This window comes from Oncorhynchus gorbuscha, linkage group LG14 (genome assembly GCF_021184085.1).
Source record: "Oncorhynchus gorbuscha isolate QuinsamMale2020 ecotype Even-year linkage group LG14, OgorEven_v1.0, whole genome shotgun sequence".
NCBI classification, from domain to species: Eukaryota; Metazoa; Chordata; class Actinopteri; order Salmoniformes; family Salmonidae; genus Oncorhynchus; species Oncorhynchus gorbuscha.
In genome coordinates this window covers 55,449,900-55,470,328 of record NC_060186.1, presented here as the reverse complement: position 1 = coordinate 55,470,328, position 20,429 = coordinate 55,449,900, and the positions used below count along the sequence as shown (strand labels likewise).

The 20,429-nt window shown below is 43.5% G+C and overlaps 1 protein-coding gene across 1 annotated transcript in view; it reads right to left on the bottom strand.

Annotated features, from left to right (window-relative positions):
- LOC123995141 (tumor necrosis factor receptor superfamily member 21-like) overlaps positions 1-18,309 on the bottom strand; it is a 38,164-nt gene extending 19,855 nt beyond the window's left edge. The window contains exons 1-3 of the mRNA XM_046298524.1: positions 17,752-18,309; positions 6,065-6,728; positions 1,642-2,211 (exon numbers count right to left, since the gene is read on the bottom strand). Coding sequence (XP_046154480.1) covers positions 1,642-2,211; positions 6,065-6,728; positions 17,752-17,790 — 1,273 coding nt within the window. The 5' untranslated portion in view covers positions 17,791-18,309. The remainder of the gene's footprint in view (positions 1-1,641; positions 2,212-6,064; positions 6,729-17,751) is intronic.
- Between the last annotated feature and the right edge of the window lie 2,120 nt (positions 18,310-20,429).

The window sequence follows — 20,429 nt, the reverse complement described above, 5'->3', positions numbered from 1 at the left end:
GACAACTATGTAGCTAGCTAACACTACACTAATCAAGTCGTTCAGTTGAGTGTAATAGTTTCTACAGTGCTGCTATTCGGTAGACGGTGGACGTTTGCTAGCTGGCTAGCTGCTGGGCAGATAGCAGTGTAGCCTACGTTAGGACGACGAAATACGAAGTTGCAATAGAAGTGCTGACTGTTTCACTTTGTTGTCCTCTTTCTTTTCCTTTTTCTTCTGTCCTTCTTTTGTCCTTATTTTGCCTTCCTTTCTTCTGTTAACTAGATATTTTTTGTTGTTATTCTTTGTAAGCTAGCTAGCTTCTTCCAGGAGAGTCCCTAGCAACTGCTTAGCAACAAGTAAACAATTCTGCTAGCAATTCAGCTAGCTAAGATAACTGTACAATTCTATGAAAAATAGTTAATTTTTCAAAAGCCTGTCTTTTTTGGTTTGTTCCTTGTTTTGTCTTCTATTGAGTCTTGCAGTTTTCTCTTGATTTTTTCGATGTACTTCACTCTAAAAAAACATTTAAATCTCAATATATACAGAAGCTCATTTTTCAGCAGCTGCTCAATTTAGAACTCCGGAATAGATATATAATAACAAAATATCTGACATTGTATATCCATTTGAACATTGCTGTGTTTTTAAATGGTTGAAAGCACAGTGATAGACATTTGGGTGACAACTAAACCAAAATCCGACATTGTTTTTCTATTGGAATTTGTTTGTAATTTTAAATGGTTGAAAGCATAGAGATGATAATACATTAGAAATTCAACTAACTTTTGGCTGTCTTTCTGAGTGGGGGAATATAGGTTGTAATCTCATTGATTAATGTCTCAACCAAATATTACCCAACACACCACGTTGAAAATACATGGTGTGCCCAGTGGGACATATCTCTGAAAGCAGAGGCCTCTCCAGCCCTCCCTTCACCCTCTCCAGGGTGGCATGTGTCTGTGCAATGATAAAGTTGAGCTTCTCTTCAACCACAGAGAACTGGAAAAATCTGGTTTGAACTGAACTGCACTGGGTTGGAGCTCTCCCTCTCTCTCGCTTACAAGCGGATGGATATCTGAGGCTGACATCAGTCTGTGGCAGCCGGTGCTCTTCCTCCTGCCTGCTACAGTACTGTGGTTTCACTACTTTAACTGATCAGCCCCATGCGGCTACCCCGGCTCCCATGGTTACACACAACCAGACACATCAGGGAGACAGAGAGAGAATGAAAAGAGGAAGAGAGTAAGGCGTGAGGAGAGGGGGTAAAGAGGGAAGTAGAAAAAGAAAGTGAGACAAAAGAGGATGGGAGAGAGGTAGAGAAAGAGGAGATACGTGTGAGGAGAGTGAGGTGGCAGTTACCACTTGTTGCAGACCATGCCCTTGCTTGTGTAACTGCCATTACTGTCCTGCTATGTGTAGTGTTCTCTGGCGCAGAAAGAATTGGATTTAGATTCCCCCACTGGTGCTACAACAGATCAACAGATGTTCGGTCTTTTCGGCTGAGAGTCACGCAAATATCTCTTTGTACCAAAAATATATGTTTTTCTGTTTTATTTTTTCTGTCTTTATAAAGTATGCGGCTACATAGAAAAATACTTATCACCAAAGTTGAATTTCTTTCTATAAACCTTTGAGAGGTAAAATAAAGCGCCCACTCACCCTGTCCGTTGGAGTAGTAGATCCACTTCTCCTTGGTCTGTGTCGGGGGGCAGGTCTTCTTCTGGATTGCCTTCTCAATGATGCTGCTGGGGTCCTGGACTGGACCCTTCTTCAGAACTCTGGAGCTCCTCTTCACGCTGCACACCACGATCACCACCAGCACCAGCAGCAGCAACAGAACGATCATCCAGGGCAGGTGCTCATTGATGTCAAAGTGCGTATGAGTGCTGGGTCTGGGGGAGCCCCTCCGCGTGGGCCTGTACCCTGAGCTCTGCACCCATCTGCCCACTCCCACACCAGCTCCATCCTCCATGCCATCCATGGCCCGGTTGTTGGCCGCCGGGTGGGTGCGGTGGTTATCACTGGGAACAGAGTACTTGTGGTGTGGTAGAGTCCGTGTGGAGTCCTGGGCTTCAGGCGTAGCGGCTAGGTTCAGGACCTCTCCATTGTCTTCGGGGCTGGCTTCGGAGGAGCCTGCTGGGGGGGAATCCTGGCCATGGCTGGGTAGAATCCCTGTGGCACTCAGTAAGAGCTCTAAGTCCTCAGCACCTGCTGTCAGTCTGAAGTTGTCTAACCCACAGAGCCACACAAACACAAATAGAAATGAAAAGAGAGAATGAGGGAGGAGAGGGAGAAAAAGCAAGAGAGACAAAGGGGGAGGGAGATGCAGAGAAAGATAATTAAATTCAGTCCAAAGATGGGCTAAATCCAGACTACAACAACACAGAAGGGAGAAATTGTCAAACTTTAATCCCACAGGCAATCTGCTGGACAGCTGTGGAAGGGAAGGTCCCCGCCCTGGCCAAGCCCCAACTAATCTGACACGAGAAGAGCACTAGATTGCTCCTTCTACAGCTACCACATTGGAGCAGCAAGTAACTAACTTTAGCTAGCCAAATGATGGCAGGTAGCCTAGTGGTTAGAGCATTGGGCATGTCACCGAAAGGTTGCTGGATCAAATCCCTGATCTGAAAAGGTAAAAATCTGTCGTTCTACCCCTGAACAAGGCAGTTAACCCACTGTTCCATGGTAGGCTGTCATTATAAATAAGAATGTGTTCTTAACTGATTTTGCCTAGTTAAATAAAAATACAAAATTCATATAGTGTCCTACTAAAGTTGGAGTAAATTCAATTACAGCTCCGGTCTCAGCAGGAAATAAATGAGATTTTGAGTTGAAAAGAAGTCAACGATATATGCGTAAACACATTCATGTGGCAATTAGTCCATTGAGATTGAACTGGATATTACTGTTGCCCCATAACAAAAGAGCAGGCCCAAATGTCAAACTTACACTGCCTTTATAGGCTACTGTAGAAACAAAAACAGCCAATCAATAGGGGAGATGTGTTTACTTCCACTGAGCCTGAATCAATACTGTAAAAACTTGCTAACCCTGAACTGGAATACCCTTGTCTACTATAGTACTAAACAGATTAGATTAGAATTTCATAATGGCATCATATTGGGGGATGCTTTTGGGATTGGCACCCGGATCATTGGTAATCCTTGGGATCCTATTAACAGTGTAATCAGGTAATCCAGAAGTAAGATGTGTTATTGGCATATTCATCTCAACTGCAATGCTTTCAGTTCTTCACTGCATGGGGACACACTGTCATGTCGTGGTGGTTCTTGTGCAAAAGCCTCTTCCCAATCCCATCCCATTGAGACTGAGGCATGGGAATCTCTGTAGTACATGTGGGACTGGAACACCCCTCAGCCATTCTCACTGAATGAGGGGGCAAATTAACCAAGTGAAATGCTATGAATCTACACACAAGACAAATAGCAGTGGAATTGATGCTCCTCTATGGGTGGTTGACATCGTGAAATACTGCAGGCGAAACTGGGATGAAACTGTGGACAAAAGCAGTAGCCGATAAAAAAAGACTTGTAAAGTCCTGCGAGGGGCTGTGGCATTCATTCAATTTTGTTTGCTGGTTATTGTCATGCAAAAGACTGCCTATCGCACAGTAACTGATTGTTAATTAACATAAACACGTTTAGCATCTCCAGGCCTCCACGCCTACAAGCCGCTGATGAGCGCCTTTGGAACATATGCATTTAAAAAAGTATAATACATCAATTGAATATACACCATCACAATAAGCCCATTATTTATTTTAGGCAGGATATATTGAACTCAGCTGAATAAAATAGAAAGGATATTTTTGCCATTCCGGAGCTATGTTGAGTAGGAGGTTGCGGCAGGTACCATAGTGGTTAGAGTGTTGGACTAGTAACCTAAGGTTGGAAGAACGAATCCCCGAGCTGACAAGGTAAACATGTGTCGTTCTGCCCCTGAACAAGGCAGTTAACCCACTATTCCTAAACCGTCATTGAAATTAAGAATTTGCCTAGTTAAAGTGATAATTTGAAACGTCCTTATATGATAGATTTACAGTTATTTGGCAACGTCAGTTGTGAATGATACAAACCGTTGAATGCCTTACAAATAAATACATATATGGGCTGCATGAAGAGACTATAGTCTATTGATTACTTTAGCGGAAAAAGCTTGCGCTCTGTTTCTTGCCTCAGGCTGCACACGCTGTTGTTTTTCACTCATCAGTAGGCTACTCCGGTCATTTCGCTGCGCGACAGGGGATATTCCGCCCAAACTCTGTATGCCATGGGCTCTCCAACCCAGTTCCTGCAGCTAACCAGTGCTTAATTTGGGAAACCAAGTGAAATCTGTTCGGGAACATCGATAGTAACATGTTTTCACAACGAAACATATTTCATTAAACTGTTGACAGCCTTTCTCTCTGCGCGCTGGTGAAAATAATGAAGGAGAGAGGGGAAGAGATGGAAATTTACGGTGGTGAGATATTCTGTAGCTAAAGGTAATGTGTCCGCCTATTAATTATGAAAATATAAAAAACGACCTATTACTATGCTATTCAAAATCAAATACAAATTCACTAAAATCTGCATTTGTTCAATTTAGGCTAGACCAATTATGTACCAAATACATCTTAAATCTGTATATATATATTTTTAAATGTTTTTCTGGCATGTGTTTTATGCGGTAGGTTATGTATTGTACACTGGCACAATCATTATTTTAATTCCGTTTTTTGGGGTCGGGCTTGGACTACGCATAAACTCTAATATGCATATGGGTGTTTTTAATGAATCATCACCTTAGAAAGCGCTGTCCATTTGGTTCTGTTAGGCTTTGAAACAACATCCACAACAACCATGTTTTCCACTGAGTTTCAACTTGTTGTAGAACTTCTTTTAAAATCACATACTGTGCTTTAATTGATGTCACAGTGGTTCGAGAGACAATAGAGCGATCTGATGATTGAATAACAAAGAATAACAAATTCTTATTTTCAATGACGGCCTAAGAACAGTGGGCTAACTTGTTCAGAACGACATATTCTTTATATTCTTTTGGGGAATCGATTTTGCAACCTCTCGGTTACTAGTCCAACGCGCAAACCACTAGGCTACCTGCCGCCACAGCGAGCTGGGTACTACTAATGAGTGCATAGGGATCACCACTGCGCAACTGTCATAAGTATTTTACTGCGGTCATGAGTCGGGTGTGGAGGTAATACTGTCATCAACTAAATAGTTAATCAGTCTCCGAGAACTATGTTGCCATGGTAACATCATCAGCGAGTGACTACTTGTAGCGTTTCTGGAATGTGTAGTATCTTCTCTGACCATCATTTTTTATATATATATATAATTTATAGGAGACATGAGAATTCCCTTCCCTGCATTTAGACAGCCTAATATTTGGTTAGTATAAAAAAATAGGAACCTTTGACTTGAATGCTTTTATCTGTTTCAGATGAGCATCCTTTGTGATCATTGTCAATATGACCTGTTACATAACACTTGGCAGGGAGACAAATTGGGAAGAAATAACAACAGCCCCTACAAAGGAATCTTTCTCTCTCTTGAGCCCCAATGGCTTCCCCTTGTCTTCCTATACATGTGATGTATTTAAGTAAAAGGGCAACCGTTTACCCAGGTTACTCCCCTTTCCCCTCTACAAGCAATTACAATTTTTTTTTACAGACATGACCTTTTACGGACCAGAGTGAGAACAAGGAAGTGAGTAGTCTGGGAAAGGTTTGGAAACAACAACATGTTTTCCACCAAAGCAGTGTTGTCTGTGACAAGACCAAACATGTCACCTTATCACTACAGTACAGTACCTGATAGCCGGACCAATGTTTGACATGCCAGACCAAATAGGGGAGAATAATAGCCATCTGGGGACAGGTATTTTAGGAACACAAGTCTGTTCTACAGTTTGGGTTACCTCTAGAGTTTCTACATGAGAATTACAATCCCCTGAGGGCATATCTAGGGCGATACTGAAATGAAAAACAAAATAACCTTGGTGGGGGAGCAACAGATGTAAAGTAGTTGAGGGAGTCTGGTCCACTGCCCCTTACCTTTACGTACTGGGCCAGATGAGGAGGAGGAAGAGGAGGGCTCTTGGACGAAGGCAGACTGTGCAGGTCCCAAGAGGGTGGGGGAGGTGGGAGAAGCAGGTCCACAGATGTTGTCTGTCTCTCTAGTGCCCGTCGCCAGTAGGGGCAGACCGTGGGTCAGGCAGTCTGTGTGTGTCCTGCACCTCAACACACTGGAGGCCATATCAGAGAAACTCCCCCGTGCGCACGCCTTACAGCGCACATCCTCCACATCGTTGCCCCTCTTCTTAACCCCTGAGCCCACAGGGCACAGGGAGTGAGCCGTGCAGCTGTCCCCCTGGGTGAAGGTGTCCGGAGGGCAGGTGCAGATCCGGTCCGAGGTGGCCGTGCAGGGGACCTTTTCAACGAGGGGGGCGTGGCAGGGCCTCCTGCAGCGGTGGCAATGCTGAATCCCGTTCTCTCCGTGAGTGAATGTGCCCTCGTCACAGCGGTTGCAATCCCTCACACTGGTCTGGGTACAGTGTCTGGAAACAAAGGTGCCCGCGGGGCACTTGTCACAGACCAGCTGAATGCCTGTGCTGGGGTCTGTGTGGTAGTAGTGGCGGGCAGACAGGGCCTCTGTCTCAGTGCCTCGGCTGGGTGTCAGAGGCTGGCTGGAGGCCTCACCAACTACACTGTACAGTAGCTGAGAACAGAAAGAAACGACAACAGAGACAGTGTTGGGCTTAGACAATGTACTGCAGACAAGACAAAAACACATAAGAGTCGCTGTTAGAGACTCAGCTGATTTACCAAATAAATTGACATGTGAAAACAACCACAGCTCAGGCAAATTCACCCCTAGAAACCCCCAAACTGGCTATAGTTAAAGGACAGTGAGTCACAAACAAGGGCATTGACTCAACATTACAGGACACAATCTCACACCGAGTGCTTAGCCACCTACCGTACTGGCTTCCCCACATACTGTAATATGACAGAAGCTAGGCCATGGCCAGGGCGCATGCTCTAACAGTGACATCATCATGGAATGGAGAAGTCTATTATGTCATCAATAAATATAATTCCATAGGTACTAGAAGTGTTAATTTTTTCCGGTGTTGTTGCTACAACCTTTCATAGATCCAATAAACTAATTGAAATAACTTATTCAAGTTCTCTATAAAGAAACTAAATATATATTAGTATATGTTTTAACACGGCATGGTTGTATTTTTTTTTTTTTTTTTTTTTTTTTTTTTTAAATATTTATGTTAAGGCAATCCATCCAAGGAACACAAAAATATTTCATATTCTCAGTAGCGAGCACTTGAAAATTCATTCAAATAACTGGTACCACAACTTGGCTGATGTTCTAAACAGCACAATGAGGAATTTCATCAAGATAACATCTGGTGAAAACACACAGTACCCAATGTTCTGTTGATGTGTGATGTCCTTCTGTTTGACTTTCACTGACAGTCATTCTTTCAGCACTAGTAAACACTTCCATTCTGAAGTGATTATGGCTTGAATGTGTTCCATGGCAGTGAAATGCCATCCGCATCCACAACAGCCCTCCACTTCTTTCACTGAATTTACATCCAGTCTAGCCCTATGCAGATCCTACATAAAATCCCTTCTAATGGTAGACCACATGTTCTATTTCCTCTCTTAAATGTGGGGCTGGATGGGAAGTGACTCTGTTGATCTCACTTTTTTTGTCCAGTGTGCCAATTCGCCACAGAAATATGATGTTTGAGGCTATAACCACCGATATATAGGGAAAGAAAGGAGAGCTGCATCATCACTTTCTGAACATGCAGAGCCCTGTTAAAAGTTGTGGTCAAATCCAGTGTTTTTAATGGTTTACATACTGCAGTAGACCTACCAGAGAAACGGGAGTGCCCTGATTCATCTCAGAGATGTGGGGTGGGAGGTATTAATATTCTCAGAGCAATCTCATCAGGAGCGGGACAATAAAATACCAGCCTCCTCCGCTGCTGCTCCCCGTTTGGCTCAGAAGCACATGTTGTTCTCGCTGATGTGAGGGCCGGGGACCTGGCGGGACCCTTTCACAATTTTGAGGGGAGGGGGAGTGAGACCAAACTCTGCTGAACATGAATAGAGATTAGCAGTTTTCCCACATGCCTGATGTCCTAAACTGAACCACAGCAAAACAGACTTTAGAATTGAATCAACATCCCTGAGTTTGTAGTCAGGGGGGGTGTATTAGCCATACTATTAGCCGCTACACATTGACTATATGCTTGTTGAGTAGCTTGGATGAATAAGGTGCCCAGGGGTGCCCAGAGTAAACTGCCCGCTCCTCAGTCATAGTTGCTAATATATGCTTATTATTAGTGTATTTGGATAGAAAACACTCTGAAGTTTCTAAAACTGTTTGAATGATGTTTGTGAGTATAACACAACTCATATGGCAGGCAAAAACTTGAGAAAAAAATCAGACCAGGAAGTGGGAAATCTGAGGTTGGTTGATTTTCAACTCAGCCCCTATTGAAGATACAGTGGGATATTGGTCATGTTGCACTTCCTAAGGCTTCCACTAGATGTCAACCGTCTTTAGAAACTTGTTTGAGGCTTCTACTGTGAAGGGGGGCTGAATGAGAGGGGAATGAGGTCTGCCAGCAGCCACGAGCTGGTCACGCGCATTCACATGAGAGGTAGCTCTCATTCCATTCGCTTTTCTGAAGACAAAGGAATTCTCCGGTTGGGACATTATTGAAGATTTATGTTAAAAACATCCTAAAGATTGATTCTATACATTCTATACATCTTTTGACATGTTTATACGGACTTTAACGGAATGTTTTGACATTTCGTCTGCAACTAGTGAACGCGCTTTGTGAGTTTTGATTTGTTTACCAAACGTGCTAACAAAAGTAGCTATTTGGACATAAATGATGGACATTATCGAACAAATCAAACATTTATTGTGGAACTGGGATTCCTGGGAGTGCATTCTGATGAATATCATCAAAGGTAAGTGAATATTTATAATGTTATTTCTGACTTCTGTTGACTGCACAATATGGCGGATATCTTTAGGGCTTGTTGGGTCTTTGAGTGCCGTACTCAGATTATTGCATGGTTTGCTTTTTCTGTAAACTTTTTTGAATTATGACACAGAGGTTGCATTAAGGAGAAGTTTATCTATATTTCCATGTATTTTACACTTGTATTTTCATCAACATTTATAATGAGTATTTCTGTAAATTGAGGTAGCTCTCTGCAAAATCACCGGATGTTTTTGGAACTACTGAACATAATGTGCCAATCTATACTGTCAACATCATGGCAAATCTCATGCGAGTGCATTCCATCTATTGGCACAATGGACAGTGTTTAACATCTCGTCCCATGTTTTATGATTCTGATTATCTGGACCAGTCCAGTGACTGCTGTGAAAGGACAGCTGACAACATAGGAAAGTCTGTGTGACAGCTTGGAGAGACAGCTGACCGGAGGGAATAGACCCCACTGGGGCTGTCATGGGTTAGCTACCCAGGTTGGCAGTCTCCGACGCTGTTTCAGTATGTTGGAGACACCCGCTAAGTGCTACTGAAAGTCAACAAAGAAACATACCCCTAGAGCCTGCGAGAGCTGGGGCGCAAGATGGCTCAACGACCGATCACACGGTTACGGACCCAGGAACGGAAACGACTACGAGTAGGAACACAGCACATGAGACAACCATAACAGCAGCAGGACACACACTTCAGGTGTGCAGCTGTGGTTGGGAGAGAGTAACATCGGCAAGGGGGTTAAGGATCCATCAAGGGAGGAAAAGGTGCTTGTTAGAGAAGCAGAGACAGGGACCTCGCATTGACCAGTACTTCTTACGAAGCAGCCAGTCAAATCAGTCGAATGAAGCACAGCGACGGGACGCAATGTTATGCTGGTGAGTGAGGACCCAAAAGCGATATAACAGAAACAGAGTCTTTTAATGTCCAAACAGGGAAAATATAAATCCTCAATCATAACAGGGGAAGTCCAAACAGGGAAACACAAATCCTCTAGTATAACAGGAGAGTCCCCCTTCTAGTTGTTGAGGAGAGTTGCAGGGCTAGCGGCAACAGACTGCAGGTCCCTTCGGGTAGGCGCGGGCCATAGAGGATAGAGACACCTGCTCACACGCAGTATCTGATGACGAGGCAGAATACAACAGGACGGAACAAAGGCAAAGCAAACAAGAATCCGACAAGGACAGAAGCAGAAACAGAGAGAGAAATAGAGACCTAATCAGAGGGCAAAATAGGGGACAGGTGTGAGAGTGTAAACGAGGTCGTTAGGAGAATGAGGAACAGCTGGAAGCAGGAACGGAACGATAGAGAGAGAGAGGGATAAAGAGAGAGAAAGAAACCTAATACGACCAGCAGGGGGAAACGAAGAGAAGAGAAAGCACAGGGACAAGACATGACAATACAATACATGACACGCAAACCAAAGTTCGCAGAGCATCAGCACCCCTGTAACTGAGGAGGATAACACAAGCACAGAAATGCCGGTGGATGAACTCACCCAACCACAGAGACCTCTAAAAGAGGAAAAGATCAAAGGGCACAGACCGAGTGTGAAGTGGCCCAAAGTCGTTGAAAAGAGAGAGTGGGAAACAATCAACAACGACCTGACAAAAATCTTGGAACAACAGGTAGGAACAGCAGAGAAAAAGCTTGAAAGGATGGGAGACATTATCTACCACTACGGAGAAGAGCGCTTTGGCGTAAACGAAAGGAGAAGTGGCAAGACACCTCCCGCGCCAGCCAAATCTAGGAGACAGCAGGAGATCGAGATACTTGTCAGAGAGAGAAGGCAGCTGAGGAAGCAGTGGAAGAAGGCCTCTGATGCAGAGAGAGAAGGTCTCATGCTACTCCAAGCAGACATTAAATGTCGGCTGGCAACCTTGCGAAGAGCGGAAAACTTAAGGAAACTTCGTAGGAAGAAGGAACACTCAAGAACACGGTTCTATAAAAACCCCTTTAAGTTTGTCAAAGATCTCTTCGCAAAGGAAAAGTGCGGAATCCTAAAAACTACAAAGCCTGAACTGGAAGAACATCTGGAAAAGGTCCACCAGGACATGAAAAGGCATGAGCAGATAATCATCCCACATGACATCCCACCTATTCAACCACCAGAATTCAATCTGGACACTGACCCTCCAAAATGGAGGGAAGTAGAGAACGTTGTCCGAAGAGCAAGAGCGGCCTCGGCTCCTGGGCCTAGTGGAGTACCATACAAGCTCTACAAGAACGCCCCGGATGTTCTACGCTTTCTTTGGAGGCTCATGAGGATAGTGTGGCAGAAGGAAATAATACCAAAGGCATGGCGAAGGGCTGGTGGTGTGCTAATCCCGAAAGAGAAGGATGCGACAGACATCAGTCAATTCCGACCAATCTCCCTTCTCAACGTCGAAGGGAAGATCTTTTTCAGTATAATAGCACAGAGGCTGTCCACTTATCTGGAAAGGAACAAGTACATTGATACATCTGTACAGAAAGCAGGCATTCCTGGTTTCTCTGGTTGCCTGAAACATACTAGTATGATTTGGCACCAGATCCAAACAGCTAAGAAGGACAAGAGAGACCTCTATGTCATCTTCCTCGACTTGGCCAATGCCTTTGGCTCAGTTCCCCATGAACTCCTCTGGGAATCCTTCAACATTTTCCACGTACCAGAACCCATCACTACACTGGTAAAAGCCTATTTCCAAGACCTGCAATTGTGTTTCACAACACCTGACTTCACAACAACATGGCAGCGCTTGGAAGTAGGCATAATGGCAGGCTGTACAATTTCTCCTCTGGCCTTCACTATGGCCATGGAAGTCATCATCAGGGCATCGAGATGGGTGGTCGGCGGTGAGAGAACTAAGGAAGGGCTCCGTCTCCCACCTATCCGAGCATACAGGGATGACATGACTACACTGACCACCACTGCAGCATGCACCAGGCGGCTACTTGCAAAACTGCAGGATAACATCAAGTGGGCACGGATGAAAATCAAGCCAAGCAAATCTCGAAGCATCTCCATAGTCAAGGGACAGCTTAAAGATGTGAGGTTCTGTATTGGAGATGACCCGATACCAACGGTGTCTGAGCAACCCATCAAGAGCCTGGGTAGATGGTACAACGAAAGCCTCCGGGATAAAGATCAAGTGCAGCAAGTAAGGCAGGACATCGCCGACGGTCTTGAGAACATCAACAAGACCCTACTGCCTGGGAGGCTCAAGCTCTGGTGCCTACAGTTTGGACTTCTCCCCCGGCTAATGTGGCCACTCACCGTCTATGAGGTCCCAATAACAACAGTGGAGAAGATGGAGCGAACCATTACCTCATACGTGAAGAAATGGCTGGGTGTCCCACAATGCCTGAGTAACATCGGCCTCTATGGCAAAGGAGTCCTTGAACTACCTCTTACAAGTCTAACGGAGGAGTACAAGTGCTCTAAAGTAAGACTTCAGATGACATTGAAGGACTCCAAAGACCAGACCATTAGCAAGGCTGCACCTCCCCTACAAACTGGACGGAAATGGACATCATCCAAGGCTGTGCAGCAAGCAACATCAGCCCTGAGACACCAAGACATTGTGGGGAATATCCAGCATGGAAGAGGAGGCTTTGGCCTGGCAGCAAGCAAACCAACGTTCCATAAGGCAACAACATCTGAACGCAGGAAGCTGGTGGTCGAGGAGGTGCGCAGACAGGAGGAGACTGCAAGAAGTGCAAAGGCTGTCTCTCTTGCTAAACAAGGGCAATGGACGCGGTGGGAAGGCCTGGAGAGGAGAAAGATCAACTGGAGTGAGCTTTGGCAAATGGAGGCAAGCAACATCAGCTTCATCATAAGAGCTGTTTATGATGTGCTTCCATCACCAAAAAATCTACATCAATGGTATGGCGAGGACTCGACCTGCCCCCTCTGCCCAGCTCCAGCGACTCTCAGGCATATAATGACAGGTTGCAAGACCAGCCTCTCACAAGGCCGCTACACCTGGAGGCACAATCAGGTCCTCAAGAGCCTGGCTGCAGCACTTGAGACCAAGAGGAGTGCAACCAATTCATTACCTCCAAAAACAAGCAATCCCGTCAAAACAACAACATTCATCCGGGAGGGACAGAAAAGGCCCAAGTATCCTCCTACAAAGCCAGAAACTGGACACCTAGCCATGGCCCGGGACTGGGAGATGCTTGTCGATATTGGCCAGCAACTCATTTTTTCACCTGAGATTGCTTCTACCAACCTTAGGCCAGACATGGTACTCTGGTCCCCTTCACGAAAGGCTGTGTACATCATAGAGCTCACAGTCCCGTGGGAAAACTCTGTTGAAGAGGCCTACGAGCGTAAGAAACTGCGTTACACAGAGTTGGCAGCAGACGCAACTCAGCATGGCTGGAATGCAAAAGTCTGGCCAGTTGAAGTGGGATGCAGAGGATTCGTGGCTTCTTCCATCATCAGGTTGCTGAAAGAACTTGGAATCCATGGACAGGCTCTGCGGCAGACCGTCAGAGCAGTTTCTCAAGCAGCTGAAAGAGGTAGCCAGTGGATCTGGATCAAACGGAAGGACCCTTGCTGGGCTATAACTTCATGACCCCTCACCCCCACCTGAGAACTCAATTCAGATCCCTCCAACTTGAGGAGGGCATATGAGGTATGCGGTCAGCTGTATGGCTGGCTCAGGGAAGAGGACGCCCCTGCCTTGCACAGTCCTGTGGGACATCTTAATTGGGCATGGGACACAAGCTAAGGCTTGATCACCCTTTAGCAGGCCACCTTTGATGAGGGTGTTTAGTGATTAAAGGCCGAAACACCCACTGATTCGAAGGCACACTACTGAGGATGTGTCCCAAAAATTGACATCTTACCCCAGTCTAAGAAATAAACCTCCCATGTCACTCTGTCAACATCACGGCAAATCTCATGCGAGTGCATTCCATCTATTGGCACAATGGACAGTTTTTAACATCTCGTCCCGTGTTTTATGATTCTGAGATTTGTTTTATATAAATAAGAACTTTACCAAACAAAACATATATGTATTGTGTAACATGAAGCTCTATGAGTGTCATCTGATGAAGATCATCAAAGGTTAGTGATTAATTCTATCTCTATTTCTGATTTTTGTGACTCCACTCTTTGGCTGGAAAAAAATGGCTGTGTTTTTCTGACTTGGATCTGACCTAACATAATCGTTTGTAGTGCTTTCGCTGTAAAGCCTATTTGAAATCGGACACTGTGGTGGGATTAACAACAAGATTACCTTTAAAATGGTATAAAATACTTGTATGTTTGAGGAATTTTAATTATGAGATTTCTGTTGTTTTGAATTTGACGCCCTGAACATTCACTAACTGTTGTCATATCGATCCCGTTAACGGGATTTCAGCACTAAGTTAAATAAAGGTGAAATAAAAATAAATACAAACATTAACTAAGCACCGGGATTAAAAAATATGATTTAATATGTACAGAGGGATCTGTTAGCAGCAAAAGTATTTTATTAACAAAAAGTAAACAAATTAGTTAGATTTGTTTGTTGTTGCAGTTTTATAGCTAATTTCCTGCAATTCTACTATTGTAACTCTCAACATTAGGTTGATGGGCATCTTTCTTATTCCTAACGCAGTTAAGCCAAACCCACTCCCTGTTATTCAGAGAGGGTTTCTACAACACTTTGAGCGCTCTCCAAGTCTCCAAGTCCGGAAGTGAATATCCCCTAGTGTGAAATTTCAGTCACTGATCAATAACATTTGCCCTTGTATTTCAAGATCGAAAAATATAACAACATAATGTCATGGACAGAGATAGCCATTACTTTCCCTTAATGCTCAAAGGCAGATTCAATGGCTGTAGCATAGCGTGTTCGACTGAATGATTAGCTAATAAATATTTGAGAAATTATGAATAATAAGCATATGCTTTTACATGATAATAGACTGCTAAATATAATATAACTTCAAATACGGAGCTAGTAACGTTATGTAGCCTAGGTAAACTTAGCTTACCTTAAATTGAGGGAATTCAGCAGAGTTCTGAGACATTTTTACAACTCATTGAAACTCTGAAAATAAATACATGGGCAAATGTTACCAAACACGATGATAATAATAGGCTCTGCATTACGGTAGGCAGCTAATTGTAAATGACACTTTCCATCCTTACATGGAAGGCCACTGTCTCTGCGCAGATCGCCTGTGAGTGAGACCATGCTAGCTAGCCAATGGGAGCGTGATTTTGGCTTAACTGCGTAGGGAAAAAGAAAGACGCAGTTGAGACACTGACTGAATTCCAAAAAACATATCTAGTAACAACTATCTGTTCGTGTCATCATGTGCAAATTGACCCCTGGCGAACGATGGACATTTGAAGATAAGTAAGGTGCAACTAAGCGCAACATCACTCAAACAACGTTATTTTCAGCCAACAGTCAACAGTCTTTTGATGATATGTCATGAGGTACAAAATGTTCCAATTCCAGTCTTATCACGTTTACCCAATGAAAAACAAGTGTGAAACTGGTTATATTCAACATGTGATACACTGCAGGGACATTAGTTTGGTGGTCTGACAGATATTGACGGTTTGGGGTGTGAATTAATGTGTGCATGCGTGCGAGCGAGCGAGCGAGAGGGTGAATGTCCCTCCCTTCTAGCTCAGATAAGAGAGTAGGCTCCTGTCACTGCATTTCCTGTATGAAAAAAACACACCACTGGCATCCTGTCATGAGACTGCTGCTGTCTGAGGGACTGCCCACCATCACACCACACCGCCTGTGAGTGGCCATGAATCCCTGATAATTACCCATTACTCTGAATCTACCTCAGCCCTCTTTAGCGTTTCATACCTGCCATGCAGGATAAAAAGAGGAGAGAAATACTATAGTCTAATCTGGTTTGTAGATATTGTATACAGCAGTATCCTTTAAATCTAATACATTTGATACATGATGAATGTGTATAGGATACATATAGAGTATATCTGTTGATAGAACATCATTAATACTAAAGCCATAGCAAGGCTCGTGCTATTACAACTCATATGTTTAGAGCTGAGCTCCAGGAGGTTAGTGAGTGATATCAGGATGCTCCCTCCCTGGCTGGAGGACAGAGGGAGGAGAGGACAGCCAGCCAATCTATTCCGTGCCACTGCAGTGCTGTTGCAGGGAAACCCTGATCTGGAACAGGGGTATTCAACTCTTACCCTACGAGGTCTGGAGCCTGCTGGTTTTCTGTTGTACCTGATGGTTAATTGCACACACCTGGTGTCCCAAGTCTAAATCATGCGAACAATTAAAAAATACAGTGGAACTAGCTTTGAGGTCCAGAGTTGAATTTGATGGGTTTAGAACATCCATCTTAGAGCTAAATAAAGGTTAAATAAAATCTAATAAAAATTCAGCTTAGAGCCTAACTGTGGTGTTTTAGGCTACATGGAAGGCATGGCTGTGCAAAAGTAACTATGTGTGTGTTTGTTGGACAACACTGAGCTTCCCATAAGACAGTACCAGATAACAACCAACCCAGCACCTGTTGCAACATGTCATCATGCAACTAAACGGTGAGGAAGAGGGAGTGTGTTTGGTGCAGTCATGCCTCGTTTATCACTGACAAACACCAGTGGTGCTGTCTCCTTCATGGGCCAGTGAAGAATATTCATGCTAATGTCAGAATGTACTGCCAACAACACAAGCACAAACAAGCAGTGGACCTCGCCTGAGTGGAGATGCACAGAGGGGCCCAAACCACAGAAAGGACTGACACACAATTACATTTTAGAATGGAAAAATATAATTTTGTTATAATATCTGTTCCATGGTGATACTGGAAGATAAGGATGTCTCCTTTTCTGGTTAAATGTCAATAATTGATTACAGTGGATGATGGACTACTGTATCTCTAAGGTTGGCTAGATAGAATTTTGCCAAATAGTACTTTAAAAAATTGGTAATAAAACATGCATAGATTCCTAGATGGTATGTTCTCTCTGGCTGAGAGCACTCATATAAATATTGCCCTGCACTGTATGAAGTGTCGATATTAGACAAAAATACATGGATCTATGTATAAATGAGAACATTACTTAAATATTAGTGTTAAATTGGATTGAGGCAGGGTGGGTCAACATCCACTACAGCATTTCAATGCCGTCTGTTTTCCCTAAGTTTTTCTCCAGCATTGGAAAAACAAAGCCTGAAGTATGTGAGACTTTGTATTGGATGATTCCAGTAATACATATAGGACCTCACAGGTGATAGTCCCATACAAGCCGTTTGAATACAGGGACAGGGATACTTAAGATGACATATGTTACAATACAATTGTGTACAATTAAATAATGTTAGCTAATAACAAGCAATAAATTACATTTACAGGTAGCCTGCAATAAGATAAATAGTAGTGTCATTCTCATGGGGCAAGTGTCATAGCACATAGGCCTATGTGCTATTGTTCATCCATCCTACCATTCTGTTCTGACAATAGATATTTTTTTATTTCAAAAAACGAATCGATATTGTAGCCTATTATACAAGATTACCTGTAAAATTCACGAATTATAGAAGAGTCAAAGTTAACAATATCTTCATTTGGCTAATTGCCGATAGGTTTAGAACAGAACAAACGCAAAAATAAAAACGGTCTCTTTAAATCGAGAACCTGCCGGGAAGCACCCCTATAATAAGAACAATACCAAAGACAAAGGTGTCTGGTACTTACCGCCATAGACATACAGAGCACTAAAATTGTCCAGAGCATTTTCCCAAAATCAATTAGGACAATTTAGAAAATGCCCATCTCCAGTTCTGAGAAAACGTTAGGCTACTTCTCATCGCACAAGGTGGTTTATCATCCCTGCATCAGCAGGAAGCATATTCTGTAAATGCTGTACTGGCTAAAGCAATAATAACAATCTACTGCTGGTGTTCCTTCAACCGGCAGTTTTTATAGTCTGTGTCTCGAAGTGGACTGGCTTCAGATAGTATGGGATAAGAGCTTGGTTCTGAAAGAATGGTATAATTCCCATATCGATGATGGATAAGCAACTGAAATTCCGCCTCGTTTGGTCCAGGTTCCTGCGCGGTCTATGCAGCAAAAGCAGGGCGATAACTGAACGGGGCGGGTACTGGCGACAGACGTCACCAACGAAACTCGCCCAAACCAGAGATACTGTATATAATGACTAAATAGTATTGTCTCCGCTTTGATGGGAGTGGTTGTCCCAAAGGCGGAAAGGTAGGTGGTCTGTTTATCGGTCTGTATATTGTGGACAAACAGGACTAAACCATCTCGCTTCGTCTCTTCTACCCAAACGCAGTTGACTCGGTTTCCCGGAAGAAATTGCATAGACGGGATTATAGTGGTAGACACTATACAGGTGAACATGTACGTAGGCTAGGCTTTATATCTCCGGTACGTTTAATTGAAAATACACAAGGAAAAAAAACCTAACAGGTTAAAACTGAGGTTAAATTTGGATGTTGATAGAGTTATACATATATTATAGATAATTCAATATCGAAATGTTGATAAATAGTCTATATGTTACAGTTTAGGGCACAGGTGAGGGGATTAACCATGTCCAGTGTGCTTTAGTTGTGCCATCCCCAGGCATATTTAAACTAGGCCAAAGCAAATACAATTTCCCTATGTTTGCCTCCTTATAATGTCAAATTGACAATTAGTCCATTGTGGAACACAGAGAGGAGATGTGAATGACCCTATTTTATCATGAATAAAAAAAGCAAAAATATCCTCTATGGAACGGTGGCTTCACCCATACTTGATATTTTGTAATAGAGGATTTGTGCATGTTTTTGCATGCCATTCAAACAGTGGTGTTGGACTCATATTGGCACAGTCATGTGGATACTGCACATTTTAGGAATGGAAGTTCCCTATTTAATCCCCAACATTGGCCACCATTATTACCATGAGAATGCCATATAAATGTTCTACTAAAAAACAGAAGGAATGGTTCACTTCATGTGTGTCAGTAGACAGAAATGGCTCAGGCCCAGCATCAGTGATGTAGGATATTGAGCTTTGCCCAGACTGTGACTCCAAATAAAGTCAATTGATGGATTAGCACAACACACCATCTGGCATGTATGTGGAGGTGCCACTCTGTTTTCTGCTGTGTGTGTGTGTGTGGGGGGGGGGGGGGGGTCAGTCTAAGTGGGTTAGTGACTCAGCAGAGGGATAGAAAAGGCAGAGATAGCGCCAGATACTGGCTAGTGATTTGCCTGCCTGCCTGGCCAACATTGCTGTGTACTCAAGCTGAGATGTGACTTTCAACATGGATAGCATTCCCTTCGCCTTAAGGGAATCTCTGTTGCTCTCAGATCAGAGTTACTGGATTGCCTTAAATAAAACCATATTTTGGAAGGGGAGAAGTTCTGTGCTCAAATGAAATGTTTTAATCAAGTAGAAAATCATGTTATGGAGACTGCTATGTGCTCAGTATTTGTTGAAATAATAATTTTAGACCCTAAATGGCTAAGCACATGGCCCATGCTCAACACATATATATGCCATTTAGCAGACGCTTTTATCCCAAAGCGACTTACAGTCATGTGTGCATACATTCTACGTATGGGTGGTCCCGGGGATCAAACCCACTACCCTGGCGTTACCCTGGCGTTACAAGCGCCATGCTCTACCAACTGAGCTACAGAAGGACCACATATGGAATCATGTAGTAACCAAAAAAGTGTTAAACAAGTCAAAATATATTTTATATTCTTCAAAGTAGCCACCCTTTGCCTTGATGACAGCTTTGCACACTCGTGGCATTCTCTCAACTAGCTTCATATGGTAGTCACCTAGAATGCATTTCAATTAACAAGTGTGCCTTTTTAAAAGTTTATTTGTGGAATTTCTTTCCTTCTTAATGCGGTTGAGCCAAACCGTTATGTTCTGACAAGGTAGGGGTGGTATACAGAAGTTAGCCCTCTTTGGTAAAAGACCAAGTTCATATTATGGCAAGAACAGCTCAAGTAAGCAAAGGGAAACGACAGTCCATCATGACTTTAAGACATGAAGTTCAGTCAATACCAAAAAGGTTCAAGAACTTTGAAAGTTTCTTCAAGTGCAGTCGCAAAAATCATCAAGCGCTATAATGAAACTGGCTCTCATGAGGACTGCCACATGAGAAGGAAGACTCAGAGTTCTCTCTGCTGCAGAGGATAAGTTCATTAGAGTTAACTGCACTTCAAATTGCAGCCCAAATAAATGCTTCACAGAGTTCAAGTAACAGACAGATCTCAACATCAACTTTTCAGTGGAGACTGCGTGAATCAGGCCTTCATGGTTGAATTGCTGGAAAGAAAACCACTACTAAAGGACACCAATAAGAAGAAGAGACTTGCGTGGGCCAAGAAACACAAGCAAAGGAC